We start from the raw sequence: 16,791 nt of genomic DNA, 5'->3' as shown, positions 1-16,791 counted from the left end.
GCTGATTTTTTTTACTTTATTTTGAAATATGGTGACAAATGTATAATATTATAATGTCATATTATGAGCTACCTCCTCAGTCAGAATTTTTTCAACCCTCTTCAAAAAAAAAATATATGTACTTTGGGCTATAAAACATTTTAAATAATTCTGATTTTATTATTGTTGTTGTTACCATATGTGTCTAGTACTCACTCTCCCAAAATTGTATTGGCTTATCTCATTACTTAACCCAAAAAGTCTATTTCAAACCCCTGAAAAGTCTTGGTTACCAGGTTTCAAAGAATACATCAAAACCAAAATCAAACCATTTTAATAGTGCTCTTATATGTTTAAAGACCAAGATTAAAAGGCACAGAAGTAGATGGATAACCTCTTACTATTTTGCAAGTAGAATCAAATAACAAAGGTGGATTTTTAGTGGCAGGCAACAATTAAGACCAGAGTTGTTAGCAAATTTCAGAGATATGAAACCAGAAAAACCTTTTCCCATAAGCATATTTAGGGACAAAGTTATTAATCAATACTGTCAATAATCACACTGATAATTTAAATTTTATTATGTTCTAAATATTATGTGCAAATCTCTAAGTGCTTTGAGGATTACAGATGGTGACTTATGGCTCTAAATTTAACTCACGACTTCTGCTTTTGCTGGTCCATTGGGTATTTGATTTGTTCCTTTCATTTTTCAGTTAATAGAGATCATTTTTCATTTGAAAAAATACCAACTGTGTTATTCTATGATTCCTTTAACCTATGCTTTCCTAGGACTATTCACTCTTCAAATTATCTCCATATACACTATTTTTCTGGGTTATCTTCAGAGTTAGTAAAATCTGAGATTTTTTTCTCATGTATCTTCAAATAATCGAAGAATTACAGCTCCTTTCTCAAATGCTCAATCCCAGCTGATGTTATTACAACAAGCCTCACTTTCAAATCTCACTCCCAAATCTTATCTTTGACCCTTGCCCTCAGCCACCAATCGTGATTGGCCATCAACCACTGTCAAACCCAGCTCTGAAATGCTTCTCAAATCTGACTTATCTCCATTTGCACTCTCACTGTCTAAGTTTAAGTTCTCACTACTGTCTCCTGATCCACAGCCCCCGATTGCTAACCATACCTCCAAACTCTAGTGCATTCTGCACACAGTATGGTGGAAGCACCTCCCTAATGCAAATCTGAGCATGTAAATGTATGGCCTTAGAAATCTCCTGAGTTCCTACTGTCTTTAGCAGAGGTCTTCAAATTTTCCAGGCCAGGAGATTACCAGAGGCTTGATTAAACCAAACATTCCAACATTACTTCTAGAAAGTCTAATTCAAATGTTCTGAGGAGAGGAATGGCCATCAGCATTCTTGAAAGATTTCTCAGGCCACTCTCCTGACTGCCGGAATTGGAACCACTGGGCTAGAGGATGAAATCCCAGCTGCTCCAAAATCTATAATGCTCCAGCCTCATCTACAATTACTCCTCCTCTCAGTCACTAACAGGTCCAGTCAAGGTGAGTTCTTTTCAGTGTCATCAGGATCTCTGACTTCCCCATTCTATGGTCCTTCTGGCAGGAAGACTCTCTCCCACCTGCCAGACCCCTAATTCCTCTCCAAGGCCCAACTGAAAAAGCACCTTCTCCGTGCACCCTTTTCACCCCCAAGGACCATCACCTTTCTTTCCTCTTGGTGTTTCCAGGGCCCTTTATTCAGGCCTCCCTGGAGAACTTAATTGCTTGTATTCCCCATACCCACCAGGCCAGGAGTGAGGAAACCTTTTCATGGGCTAAGTAGCAAATCCTGCACCTTTATGGTCCTGCTGGAACTACTCATCTCCGCAGTGAAAGCAGGAAGGCAGCCACAGGCAATATGCAAATGAACAGATGTGGCTGTGTGCCAATAAAACTTTATTTACAAAATCAGAAGGCCAACCTAGGGGCCTTAGCCTGCCAACCCTTGCACTAGGCTCTAAAGTCTTTATCAGGTAGAGACCGCTGCATCTTCGTTTCCCCAATGTCTAGGATATTCCCTGGCACACAGTAGGTTCAATAAATATTTGATGAATGAAGAGTAACTATGTGAACTAATAAATTCTGATGGACCCCATGTGGGACTGGCTAGGAAACAAGCTCTCAACACTTAAAACTTGTAGCACACACATGCACTCAGAGAGGCTGGTTAATTTTTATCACACTTCTTTGTTGACTCATTCAGGGAATATGGGAACAGGGAAGACTGTATGTATATTTATAACCTAATAAGTCACGATTCTGCTGGGTCTATCTTCTCCCCACCTCCAGCAGAGAAGAAAATGCAGAGATTATTTTGTTTTTTATAACAGCGAAAGGAAGATGATGGTTGGACGTCTTTCCCACAGGAGTGTCTGCAGACCACCTGTTTGTTAAAAGCTCACACCCTGGGACCACCTTCCAGCCCCCTGTATCAACAGAGCTGGAAGGAGGGGCAGAGGAAGCTTCATTCTGAATGAATGCCCCGGGTGATACTTAGGTACACTGCTGTTGGTAAATTCTGGGCAGAAAGGTACCAAAGCAGGTAGACAAAGAATGGATTATCTTTTTTAACACAGATTAGGTTAATTAATCAAACGGGCCTATTGGCAGACAGGGGAGAAGAGGGAGAAGGAGGAAGATAAGCAAAGAGAATCTTAAGAGCAAAACACAGCTATGAATCAAGAGCCAACAGGGAGAAGGAAATATTTAAACCTGAAAGTACAGTTTAAAAAAAATTCCTGTTGGGGTGGGCTAAAAATGAAAAGCAGAAATGACAGCTCCATCCTTCCTCTCCTCACCAGCTGTTTTCCTAAGTCATATTTAATGTAAATACAATGTCAACATCATCATTACCTCGGATTTCTTTGCATGATGGGGGTTTACTGCTTTTTGGATTCACTCCTAATTGCTGATTTCACTCCACTCAGCGGGAGTTCCCTTTAATTGTATAAACTCGACTAAAATGTGTCCTTTGGAAAACGGAGTGGCTACTGGAAGCAGAATTGCTGATCTCGTAAAAATCTCCAGTTTTTCTTTGAATTATAGACTGCTTCCAGCAGATTAATGCCAAGGTAAAACTTTAAAAGAAAAACAGTAATTATAACCACCAGAAAAAGAGAGAATTCTATTGGTCAGTTTTCAAAGGTGACACTTATGTGACTCTAAAATTTAGCTCCACTTGTTTAGAACAAATGGCAAAATCATTTTGAAAGGAGGAATTTACACTAATTACATAGAAGCCTGCTCATTCATTTAATGTGATCTTATGAGAACTTATGCTTGGAACACTTAAAGAAAATTCAGTCCCAGCATAACAAAAAGCAAGTTAATCTTTCCTTTTTATCTTTATTTCTGAAGATTCAAACCATGGGCAAAACAATGGTTTAAAGTAATACACTAAAATTTGTCAAGACCAATTTGCTGTGAGTGTAGGAAAGACTGAGCTTTGTCTTGAAAGCACTTGGGTTTTAGTTTTTTGTTTTTAGTAGTAAACATGCTGATTAGAAATCCGTACTATTTGTCACACAGATACGTGTACAGAAATATCTTCCAATATACGGAAATAGTCTATTGACTGTAATGGCAAGTCAAAGAGTTCCGTACAAGGCACACACACGGCTCTGGGCTGGTACTCACATGGGTCAGCTGTTGGAGGAGACCCATGCATCCCCGCTACCCTTTCAATTGATATCTTCATAATGTTCCCATTTTAATAGAGTTGAAATTAAAAATTTCCCAAGACATACATAAATCTTATATTTGTCATCAATTATGATTTTCACCTGATCCAGTGTTGGGTCTAAGAGCTTCAATCCCATCACCTTAATCATCGGCAGATGGGTGGGCCTACCGGACTCACAGGCACTTGCATGAGAGCTCACGGGTGAGTGTCCTTCCTAAAATATCATAGGTTGCAAGACTATGCCCTTCAATGATATGTTTCTATTACACTGAAGCTTGTTAGAGAAGAGTAAGATAACCAGAAGTCAACTTACAGGAAGAAAATGAAGAAAGACCAAGAAACAAACAGAAAAGCTGAAAGAAACTCACTTTCTCTTTGATGAGAAGCTCTTTTTTTCATTACTATTGTATAGCTTTACAATTTACAACAATATGGCTAATTTGTAAATGCCCTGATTATTGTCAAACACTGCTTTGTGTATGGACCAAGTTAGCTGCCATTTGGAATAACATTTGAATTCGGCACAGAATCACTTGTCATGCATACACTGAACCCAAAACACTAAAGACAGATTCATTTGGAGAATAAAATGTCATCACTCTCTCTTAGATCTGCTGTTACAATCCTATACACTGCGAAACTGAAACTTTTATCAACTTTGTGAACTATTATTACTATCATTACTTTTATAATTATACAAAAACCTCTAAACGTCAACATAGGCTTTCATTTGGAATTTTCATGTATATATAAAGTAGAAACTGCTTTTAGTAGGTTCTTTTAACAAAGAAGTATACAAATCATCCTTAAAATGTTATCCCAATAGAATAAACAAACAGAAATCAAATACTGCAGGGATATTACTGAAAAGGTTAACTGTGATTATTTCTGAAATTGTGTTTTTTCTTTATGCGTTACAGTATTTTCTACGTTCTCTAAAATGAAAGTGCCTGAGTCTCATCACTGAAAATACACATTATTAGTTTTTAAAGAGGCACGGGTAAAACAGAATATGAATATCAATGCTTTTAAAATAATATGAAAGATTATGTGCACCTTGGAAATGGTAAATTTAAGGATCCTTCCAGAAATTGCATGAATTCAGATGCAACTACCTTCTGGTACTAGATAACCACAAATCACCTAAAGAGAAGTGGCTTTTTGGGTTGGTTTTGTTTGTTTGTTTTTGTTTTTGTTTTGTCTTTGTTTTGCAGCAGGAGAACTTCTTTTTGCAAAGAATTTTTAACTGATTTCAATTTCAGGAACATAAAGTATCACTGGTATAAAGTGAAACCATCCAATAAATGGCTTTACAAGGCCTAGTGCTAACTATGAAGAAACAAAAATACTATCACTGTATTTTTCCACTGCTCATATATTTAAACCATTACGGATTTCTGCAATATACACCTGCTAGCTAAACTTCTTTTGCTAGGTCAAGCCCTCCTAAACAGGAATCTGAGGGCTGGATTATTTTTAAAGTTTTATAACTGGCTCACACTCCCTCTCAAACCTTCTGAGCCTAATCCCACCAAGTATCTTAGGTAAAGTTGCTATTCTCCGCACTCAGTGGTATCTGCCCGAAATGCATATGCGCACGCATGCCGAAACCCACAGATACCCATACAGCTGCCCCACCGCTGCACGCTTACAGGATGCCTGTCATTGTGACAATCTCTCTTCCTGGATTATTTCACTTAATCCTCACAACAGCTGAAAGGGGTAGAAATAATTATATCAACTTTAAAGATAAGAAAATTAGACTCCGAAATGGGCTCAAGGTCATGCAGTTAAGCAAGTCCGTCTACCTCTTCCTTTCGTTTCGTTACTGAGTATCCACAATGTACCACGTCCTGTTCTAGAACAGAAATACAGCCCATGCTCCTAGGGTTGCTTATCTGAAATTCAAGTTTAACTGCACATCCTGAACTTTTATGTGCTAAGTCTGGTGATCCTATTTTTCCTGGTCACCATGCCATAGTGCAAGCTAGGTTGACTCAGTGGGTAGGCCAATCCCTCCCATGGCTGCTCTGGGACTGTGGTGAGATGAGATGGATGGAGACCTTAAGAAACACTGGGATGGAGACCTCCAGGGATGCTGGGATGGAGACTTCCGGGGATACTGGGATGGAGACCTCCGGGGATGCTGGGATGGAGACCTCCAGGGATGCTGGGAGAGAGACCTCCAGGGATGCTGGGAGAGAGACCTCCAGGGATGCTGGGATAGAGACCTCCAGGGATGCTGGGATGGAGACCTCCAGGGATGCTGGGATAGAGACTTCCAGGATGCTGGGATAGAGACTTCGGGGGATACTGGGATGGAGACCTCCAGGGATGCTGGGATAGAGACTTCCGGGGATACTGGGATGGAGACCTCTGGGGATGCTGGGATAGAGACCTCCAGGGATGCTGGGATGGAGACCTCCGGGGATGCTGGGATGGAGACCTCCAGGGATGCTGGGATGGGGACCTCCAGGGATGCTGGGAGAGAGACTTCCGGGGATACTGGGATGGAGACCTCCAGGGATGCTGGGATAGAGACTTCCGGGGATACTGGGATGGAGACCTCCAGGGATGCTGGGATAGAGACTTCCGGGGATACTGGGATGGAGACCTCCAGGGATGCTGGGATAGAGACTTCCGGGGATACTGGGATGGAGACCTCCAGGGATGCTGGGATAGAGACTTCCGGGGATACTGGGATGGAGACCTCCAGGGATGCTAGAATGGAGACTTTCGGGGACACTGAGCAGGAAACCTTCAGGCAGGCTGGGATGGAGCCCTCAAGGAACAATGGAATGGAGCCCTCCAGGGATACTGGGATGGAGTCTCTCAGGAATAGGTGTCGCCTGGGGACAATTCTCAGGTGCTGTCTGCAGTCAGGACAGAACTACGGTGATGTCTCTTCCAAATCTTAGTTTTTTCAGTGGCTTCTCACATCCCCATTAGGAGAATCGGTGTCACTGACCAAAAGCCTACCACCTGCAGAGTGTAGGCATATATGTGACACTGCCCTGTTTGTGTAGTGCTGAGGACCTCCAGAAACAATGGAGAGTCTTTTGAGTCAAGCTCACAGGAAAACTGTTTCCAAAGCTCTTTAGAGTTGAATGAGACAGCAGGACTCAGCTACACCAGTTAAGGCCATATTTGTACCTGCTACCCCAGCAGGGGGCCCTTCCCCTTGGCTAAGGATGAGAGTCCATTTTCCCTAGGGATTAGTTTTGGGGTTTAGAGACTGCTACTCCCTGTGTCTTACCCAACTGTAGGCATTGGGAATAAATCTGCTACAACTCCAGCCCCCCTTTCCCTAAGTGTCCTACCAAATGCAGAAGGTCACACATACAAATCAAATCCTGGAAATAAATATGGTGAATCAACAGGTAGCTTTGAGCTTCTACCCGGAGGAGAAAGTGTGTTACATTTTAGAGAAAACAAGAAAGAACAGCCCCATCCTCTACCATCTGGTACGTCACTATCTGAGAATGGGAAAGGGGAGAGTGAAACATGAACAGAAATAATGCAATAAGTACAGTAATGAAGAGAGATGGCAGGTGTGCCAACAGAACCGTACAGAGCAGGGAACATAGCAGCTCGGTCCCAAAGGAGGACCCTTGAGTCAGATCTTTACAATGAGTATGAGTTCACCCAGTGGATAACTTGAGATGTGGGTGGGCGGGTAGCTAATATTCTAGGAAAGCAAAAGAGATTACCAAATCCCAGAGGCAAGAAAGAGAACATTCTATAGTTGTGGGCAACATAAATAATTCCACGTGCCTGGACTATGTGAGAATGAAAAGTGTGTCTCTATAGGATGTAGGATGACAAGCCAGGGGGTCTGATAGGCCACACCAAAAGAGCCTAATAAATCCAAATTAACCCAGATGATCCCTGGAGAAAATAGTATTTCTATAACATAAGTGAAGGCATACAAGTCATAAGAGCTCCAGTAGGAGCTACTGAGAGGTGTATTTTTAAAAGATGATTTTGACCATGGTATGCAGAAGGAGGAGAAAATCTGGAGGCCAGGAGACCAGTTAAAAAGCCCTGCAGTGCACGGCCCAGGCTCCCAGTGATGGAATTTGATGGAAGTCAGCATTAGAAATCCCCCAGGTAGTCCCAACGGGCTGAAGTAAGTAAAAGAATATCAAGTAAGCCCATCCAATCCACACTCACTGTTCACTCAATAAACACTAAAAGAGATACAAGTGACATGTTAAGTGCCAGGAACTAAGCCGACTTCTGTCTATTCATTTAAGTTATGACCGTACGTCTTGAGTCTTCAAGAGTTGGGTTGGATGAACGAGGTCTTCTTAAGATCTGAGAGCAAAAGCAGTGATTCTAGAAACTGTTCGGTTTTTCCAGAGCTTAAGCCAGATTTAGCTTCACTCATGTAGAAATTGCACAACCTCTCTTGCTATGAAAGGTATGTTTCATAATCTAGTACATTTGGCCAAAATAGATAATGTGCACTCCTCTGCCTAAAGTGCTTTCCTTGAAGGCCAGAAGAGTCCAAATCTACAAATCATCTCTTTGGGTTATTACATCATTTTTCCTAAGAGATGAATACAAAATGTTTTTAAAACATCATCCTCAAAACACACTGGCAGGATAGGTGATTTGAAGGCAGGGATTACACATGTTTTCTAAGGAAGTCATGGTAAATACGAGGGATGCAACACAAGATCTGTTCTGATTGGGTTCCAGTGGCCTCACCTTCAAACTAGAAGGTCAGGCATTGACCTGGAGACAGGAGCACGTGCTCCTTAAGAGAAGTAAATAATAACAACACCCTTGAATTCTCAATTGACTGGTAACTATCATAATGGGGGTCACAAAGAAAGGTAGTGATGGGTGTTGGAATGGGTATCAAGGTCTCCTGATGTCTAGAATTGTGCTGAAGAGTATACTGACAAATAAGAACATGGCTTTTGGAGTCAAACTGTCTGGGTCTGAAACCTGGGTCCATCTTTGATTAAACATAATAAGTGTGTCCCCGGGGTAATATATTTATCCACCTTCTGTCTCAGTTTCCTCATCTCTAAAATAGGGATGGTGACAATACCTATCTCTCAGGTTTCATAGGTGGAAAAAATGAATGAATTCATGTTAGAACTGCTCCTGGCACTCGGGAAACACCGAATAAACTCTGGCTATAAAGAGCAGCAGTCATCTTATTAGTTGTAGCACACTTCATGACACTCGTACGGAATTTCATTCTTAGATGAAACATTACTTAGCACTCGTCAACTATGGCAGAGAAGCTCATGTGTAACTGCAGAGATGTCAAATGAAGTCCGAAAATACCTGCGGAGGCAAAATGTAAGCTCTCTCACCTTGCTCCTACAAGAAGTTCTTTCTGTCCTGGGTCAAATGTTAACTGCGAGAAATCCACAGCATTCTTCGCTCTGAACTCCTGCAACCAGGGGCCAATTTCTAAAGAGGAAAAATAAATAAAAAGATAAAAATGAATGTTTTTTTCCCCCCCTCTGGGTACCACAGACAATGCACATCAGGTAGTAAACATTACATTTCAGAGGATTGGAAGGTCCCCCCAGGTGATCATTTAGGGGCCACTGGAGGTTTCTGTCAGGGTGTCACATAATCCACACTGAGAATGTGTAAAACATAGAGGACAGCCACCCAATAAAAAGGGAGCAAAGCATCAATGCTTGGTTGTGATTTACAAGCCAGATGTGCATTTTCCCTTTGCCTCTGGACTGGGCAGAAAATAACACAGCATTCACATGATTCATTAGAGGAATACTGAAGGCAAACAAGACCATTTCCTGTGCAGCTTGATGGGAAGGAGCCAAAGATGTGGAAAAATCACAAAAGCCACAGGAGCACCATTTGCCTTCTTTCGAAGTGGATATTCCATTTCCCTGTCCTTTAGATTTCTATTTGGGCCCCAAGATTAGACTAGTTAAACACACTCAGTCCTTTCTAGGTGAGAAATTCACAGTAAATTCTAGGCCTCATTTGCATTTTTTTTCTAAGGGAAATCAGAAAATAGCCACTCTTTAGAGACAGGTTTTTTATAAGCACTGTTAACTCCTATTAAATGACCTCCAGCCTAGAGTCCGATTATTACAACATGATAGTATTTGAAGAGGGATAGAACTCAGCCATATTAGCCATTTTTGCAACTTTCATTAGCTCATTTCTGACCCAGAAAAAATCTTCAGTGAGTTGTCTGCCATTTGTGCTGAACCTTACCATTATCCTTGACAACTAACCATGTGATCTGATTGTCTTTTTGCTTGAGTTTAATATTCTGAGTGATATCACACTGAGTAAACAGGTGCATGACAACTGGCAAATCGACACAGTTATTGGTTTGGGGAAAAAGTGTATAGCACAGAAATAATCTCTTCCACAAAAACAGATGCTAAAAAAGATCTAATATGGAAATATGCCCATGTCTTAACACATGTCCTGTAGAAAGGCCTTTGCTGACGTAAATGAGGTAGATTATTTCCAAGCAATAGCTTTGTGTAACAAATATGGCTTTCCTCCACTATCAGTTGTTGGGGGAAAAAACTGACATGAACTGAAAGTTCTAGTCTGCTTAAAGGAAACCAGTGTTGAGTTATATAAAGATCTGTATTTGGTTTTTGATATTTTCATGGTATCTTGATTGTTTTTAGTATTTTATATAAAATTCTTCATTTTACAGGCAAGTCAATTTTTTAAAAAATCCTTATTTATTGCAAAATAAGTACAAAGGTCCTGGAGCTATAAAAAGATGTTAATAAATGATCTGTTCCAGGAGTTTTTAATTCAGTTAGGGAAGGAGCACAAATATCTTCTTTAAACACAGTATCTATAGATACAAGATCTTTACAGGTATTTGTAAGGTTACAGGAAGTATTCATACATAGAAAGGAGAGATGACTGAGGGGCTTAGGGACCAGGAAAAGAGAGATCTGACCAGAGATTCACAGAACAGATGTGTCCTGAGGAAGCAAGAGTGCCATGTGGGAGATATGGTGCCCCCTGTGGCTGTAACTGGTATTGTTCATATTCACTCCTAAGGGGCCCTTGATCAGTTTCTCTGCTCTTGGGCGAGAACACTAAGGCTCTTATGTCTGCATTGCTCACTGCAGTGCCTGCAGCTCAAGGTGCAGTAACCTGAATGTATAGGCAATACTAAATGCGTGGAATGAAAAAGTAAGAAAAAGCTAGGGTCTGTCCATTTTTTTTTTAATTGCTTAAAAAATTATTTTTCTTAATAATTATTTTTTATTTCTTATTTTAATAACTTTATTTTATTTTATCTTCTTCTTTCTTTCTTTCTTTTTTTTTCTCCCTTTTATTCTGAGCCGTGTGGAGGACAGGCTCTTGGTGCTCCAGCCAGGCGTCAGAGCTGTGCCACTGAGGTGGGAGAGCCAAGTTCAGCACACTGGTCCACAAGAGACCTCCCAGCTCCATATAATATCAAAAGAAGAAAATCTCCCAGAGATCTCCATCTCAACACCAAGACCCAGCTCCACTCAACGACCAGCAAGCTACAGTGCTGGACACCCTATGCCAAACAACTAGCAAGGCAGGAACACAACCCCACCCATTAGAGAGAGGCTGCCTAAAATCATTCTAAGTTCACAGACACCCCAAAACACACCACCAGATGTGGACTTGCCCACCAGAAAGACAAGATCCAGCCTCATCCACCAGAACACAGGCACTAGTCCCCTCCACCAGGAAGCCTACACAACCCACTGAACAAGCCTTAGCCACTGGGGACAGACACCAAAAACAATGGGAACTACGAACCTGCAGCCTGCAAAAAGGAGACCCCAAACACAGTAAGTTAAGCAAAATGAGAGAACAGAGAAACACACAGCACATGAATGAGCAAGGCATAAACCCACCAGACCTAACAAATGAAGAGGAAATAGGCAGTCTACCTGAAAAAGAATTCAGAACAATGATAGTAAAGATGATCCAAAATCTTGGAAATAAAATGGAAAAAATACAAGAAAAGTTTAACAAAGACCTAGAAGAACTAAAGAGCAAACAAACAGTGATGAACTACACAATAAATGAAATTAAAAATTCTCTAGAAGGGATCAATAACAGAATAACTGAGGCAGAAGAACGGATAAGTGTCCTGGAAGATAAAATAGTGGAAATAACTACTGCAGAGCAGAATAAAGAAAAAAGAATGAAAAGAATTGAAGACAGTCTCAGAGACCTCTGGGACAACATTAAACACACCAACATTCGAATTATAGGCGTCACAGAAGAAGAAGAGAAAAAGAAAGGGACTGAGAAAATATTTGAAGATTACAGTTGAAAACTTCCCTAATATGGGAAAGAAAATAGTCAATCAAGTCCAGGAAGCACAGAGAATCCCATACAAGATAAATCCAAGGAGAAACATGCCAAGACACATATTAATAAAACTATCAAAAATTAAATACAAAGAACAAATAGTAAAAGCAGCAAGGGAAAAACAACAAATAACACATAAGGGAATCCCCATAAGGTTAACAACTGATCTTTCAGCAGAAACTCTGCAAGCCAGAAGGGAGTGGCAGGACATATTTAAAGTGATGAAGAAGAAAAACCTACAACCAAGATTACTCTACCCAGCAAGGATCTCATTCAGATTTGACGGAGAAATTAAAAGCTTTACAGACAAACAAAAGCTAAGAGAATTCAGCACCAGCAAACCAGCTTTACAACAAATGCTAAAGGAACTTCTCTAGGCAGGAAACACAAGTGAAGGAAAAGACCAACAATAATAAACCCAAAACAATTAAGAAAATGGTAATAGGAACATACATATTGATAATTATCTTAAATGTAAAGGGATTAAATGCTCCCACCAAAAGACACAGACTGGCTGAATGGATACAAAAACAAGACCCATATATATGCTGTCTACAAGAGACCCATTTCAGACCTAGGAACACATACAGACTGAAAGTGAGGGGATGGAAAAAGATATTCCATACAAATGGAAATCAAAAAAAAGCTGGAGTAGCAATTCTCATATCAGACAAAATAGACTTTAAAACAAAGACTATTACAAGAGACAAAGAAGGACACTACATAATGATCAAGGATCAATCCAAGAAGAAGATACAACAATTGTAAATATTTATGCACGCAACATAGGTACACCTCAATACATAAGGCGAATACTAACAGCCATAAAAGGGGAAATCGACAATAACACAATCATATTAGGGGACTTTAACACTGCGCTTTCACCAATGGACCGATCATCCAAAGTGAAAATAAATAAGGAAACACAAGCGTTAAATGATACATTAAACAAGATGGACTTAATTGATATTTATAGGACATCCCATCCAAAAACAACAGAATACACATTCTTCTCAAGTGCTCTTGGAACATTCCCCAGGATAGATCATATCTTGGGTCACAAATCAAGCCTTGGTCAATGTAAGAAAATTGAAATCGTATCAAGTATCTTTTCTGACCACAATGCTATGAGACTAGATATCAACTACAGGAAACAATCTGTAAGAAATACAAACACATGGAGGCTAAACAACACGCTACTTAATAACCAAGAGATCACTGAAGAAATCAAAGAGGAAATCAAAAAATACCTGGAAACAAATGACAATGAAAACACAATGACCCTAAACCTATGGGATGCAGCAAAAGCAGTTCAAAGAGGGAAGTTTATAGCAATACAAGCCTACCTTAAGAAACAAGAAACATCTCAAATAAACAACTTAACCTTACACCTAAAGCAATTAGAGAAAGAAGAACAAAAAAAAAAAAACAAACCCCAACGTTAGCAGAAGGAAAGAAATCATAAAAATCAGATCAGAAATAAATGAAAAAGAAATGAAGGAAACGATAGCAAAGATCAGTAAAACTAAAAGCTGGGAAGAAGATATTTGAGAAGATAAACAAAATTGATAAACCATTAGCCAGAAATATCAAGGAAAAAAGGGAGAAGACTCAAATCAATAGAATTAGAAATGAAAAAGGAGAAGTAACAACTGACACTGCCGAAATACAAAGGATCATGAGAGATTACCACAAGCAACTATATGCCAATAAAATGGACAACCTGAAAGAAATGGACACATTCTTAGAAATGCACAACCTTCCGAGACTGAACCAGGAAGAAATAGAAAATATGAAGAGACCAATACAAGCACTGAAATTGAAACTGTGATTGAAAATCTTCCAACAAACAAAAGCCCAGGACCAGATGGCTTCACAGGAGAATTCTATCAAAACATTTAGAGAAGAGCTAACACCCATCCTTCTCAAACTCTTCCAAAATACAGCAGAGGGAGCAACACTCCCAAACTCATTCTAAGAGACCATCATCACTCTGATACCAAAACCAGACAAAGATGTCACAAACAAAGAAAACTACAGGCCAATATCACTGACGAACACTGATGCAAAAATCCTCAACAGAATACTAGCAAACAGAAACCAACAGCACATTAAAAGGATCATACACTATGATCAAGTGGGGTTTATTCCAGGAATGCAAGGATTCTTCAATATATGCAAATCAATCAACGTGCAACACCATATTAACAAATTGAAGGAGAAAAACCATATGATCATCTCAATAGATGCAGAGAGAGCTTTTGACAAAAGTTAACACCCATTTATGATAAAAACCCCCCAGAAAGTAGGCATACAGGCAATTTTCCTCAACATAATAAAGGCCATATATGACAAACCCACAGCCAACATTGTCCTCAATGGTGAAAAACTGAAACCATTTCCACTAAGATCAGGAACAAGGCAAGGTTGCCCACTCTCACCACTATTATGCAACACAGTTTTGGAAGTCCTACCCACAGCAATCAGAGAAGAAAAAGAAATAAAAGTAATCCAAATCGGAAAAGAAGAAGTAAAGCTGTCACTGTTTGCGGATGGCATGATACTATACATAGAGAATCCTAAAGATGCTACCAGAAAACTCCTAGAGCTAATCAATGAATTTGGTAAAGTAGCAGGATACAAAATTAAGGCACAGAAATCTCTTGCATTTCTATACACTAATGATGAAAAATCTGAAAGTGAAATTAAGAAAACACTCCCATTTACCATTGCAACAAAAAGAATAAAATATCTAGGAATAAACCTACCTAAGGAGACAAAAGACCTGCATGCAGAAAATTATAAGACACCGATGAAAGAAATTAAAGATGATACAAATAGATGGAGAGATATACCATGTTCTTGGATTGGAAGAATCAACATTGTGAAAATGACTATACTACCTAAAGCAATCTACAGATTCAATGCAATCCCTATCAAACTACCACTGGCATTTTTCACAGAACTAGAACAAAAACTTTCACAACTTGTATGGAAGTAAAAAAGATCCCAAATAGCCAAAGCAATCTTGAGAAAGAAAAACGGAGCTGGAGGAATCAGGCTCCTTGACTTCAGACTCTACTACAAAGCTACAGTAATCAAGACAGTATGGTACTGGCACAAAAACAGAAATATAGATCAATGGAACAGGATAGAAAGCCCAGAGATAAACCCATGCACATATGGTCACCTTATCTTTGATAAAGGAGGCAAGAATATACAGTGGAGAAAAGACAGCCTCTTCAATAAGTGGTGCTGGGAAAACTGGACAGCTACATGTAAAAGAATGAAATTAGAACACTCCCTAACACCATACATAAAAATAAACTCAAAATGTATTAAAGACCTAAATGTAAGGCAAGACACCATCAAACTCTTAGAGGAAAACATAGGCAGAACACTCTATGACATAAATCAGAGCAAGATCCTTTTTGACCCACCTCCTAGAGAAATGGAAATAAAAACAAAAATAAACAAATGGGACCTAATGAAACTTAAAAGCTTTTGCACAGCAAAAGAAACCATAAACAAGATGAAAAGACAACCCTTAGAATGGGAGAAAATATTTGCAAATGAAGCAACTGACAAAGGATTAATCTCCAAAACATACAAGCAGCTCATGAAGCTCAATATCAAAAAAACAAACAACCCAATCCAAAAATGGGCAGAAGACCTAAATAGACATTTCTCCAAAGAAGATATACAGATCGCCAACAAACACATGAAAGAATGCTCAACATCATTAATCATTAGACAAATGAAAATCAAAACTACAATGAGATATCATCTCACACCGGTCAGAATGGCCATAATCAAAAAATCTACAAACAATAAATGCTGGAGAGGGTGTGGAGAAAAGAGAACCCTCTTGCACTGTTGGTGGGAATGTAAATTGATACAGCCACTATGGAGAACAGTATGGAGGTTCCTTAAAAAACTAAAAATAGAACCACCACATGACTCAGCAATCCCACTACTGGGCATATACCCAGAGAAAACCATAATTCAAAAAGAGTCATGTACCAAAATGTTCATTGCAGCTGTATTTACAATAGCCAGGATATGGAAGCAACCTAAGTGTCCATCAACAGATGAGTGGATAAAGAAGATGTGGCACATATATACAATGGAATATTACTCAGCCATAAAAAGGAATGAAACTGAGTTATTTGTAGTGTAGTGGATGAACCTAGAGACTGTCACACAGAGTGAAGTAAGTCAGAAAGAGAAAAACAAATACCATATGCTAACACATATATGTGGAATCTAAAAAGAAAAAAGAATAAAAGGAAAAAAAGAAATGGTCAGAAGAACCTAGGGGCAAGACGGGAATAAAGATGCAGACCTACTAGAGAATGGACTTGAGGATACAGCGAGGGGGAAGGGTAAGCTGGGACAAAGTGAGAGAGTGGTATGGACATAAATACACTACCAAATGTAAAATAGATCGCTAGTGGGAAGCAGCCGCATAGCACAGGGAGATCAGCTCGCTGCTTTGTGACCACCTAGAGGGGTGAGATAGGGAGGGTGGGAGGGAGGGAGATGCAAGGGGGAAGCGATATGGAGACATATGTATATGTATAACTGATTCACTTTGTTATAAAGCAGAAACTAACACACCATTGTAAAGCAATTATACTCCAATAAAGATGTTAAAAAAAAATTGAAAGAAAAGAGGGAAAAAAGGAGAGGAGAGGAAAGCAAAGCAATGACAACTGAAAGAACTATTGGGAAAGGTATATTGAAATATAACTGTAAAAAATTTACC

The 16,791-nt window shown here is 39.6% G+C and overlaps 1 protein-coding gene across 5 annotated transcripts in view; it reads right to left on the bottom strand.

The window, feature by feature from the left end:
- Positions 1–16,791, bottom strand: part of SEMA5A (semaphorin 5A) — a 537,896-nt gene that overhangs the window by 301,854 nt on the left and 219,251 nt on the right. For all 5 annotated transcript variants that reach the window (XM_082454374.1, XM_082454372.1, XM_082454375.1 and 2 more), the window contains one exon: positions 9,023–9,122. In XM_082454374.1, the coding sequence (XP_082310500.1) occupies positions 9,023–9,122 (100 nt within the window). The remainder of the gene's footprint in view (positions 1–9,022; positions 9,123–16,791) is intronic.

This window comes from Balaenoptera physalus (assembly GCF_965194825.1).
Source record: "Balaenoptera physalus genome assembly, chromosome: 3".
NCBI classification, from domain to species: Eukaryota; Metazoa; Chordata; class Mammalia; order Artiodactyla; family Balaenopteridae; genus Balaenoptera; species Balaenoptera physalus.
This window is presented reverse-complemented; position numbering and strand designations above follow the sequence as displayed.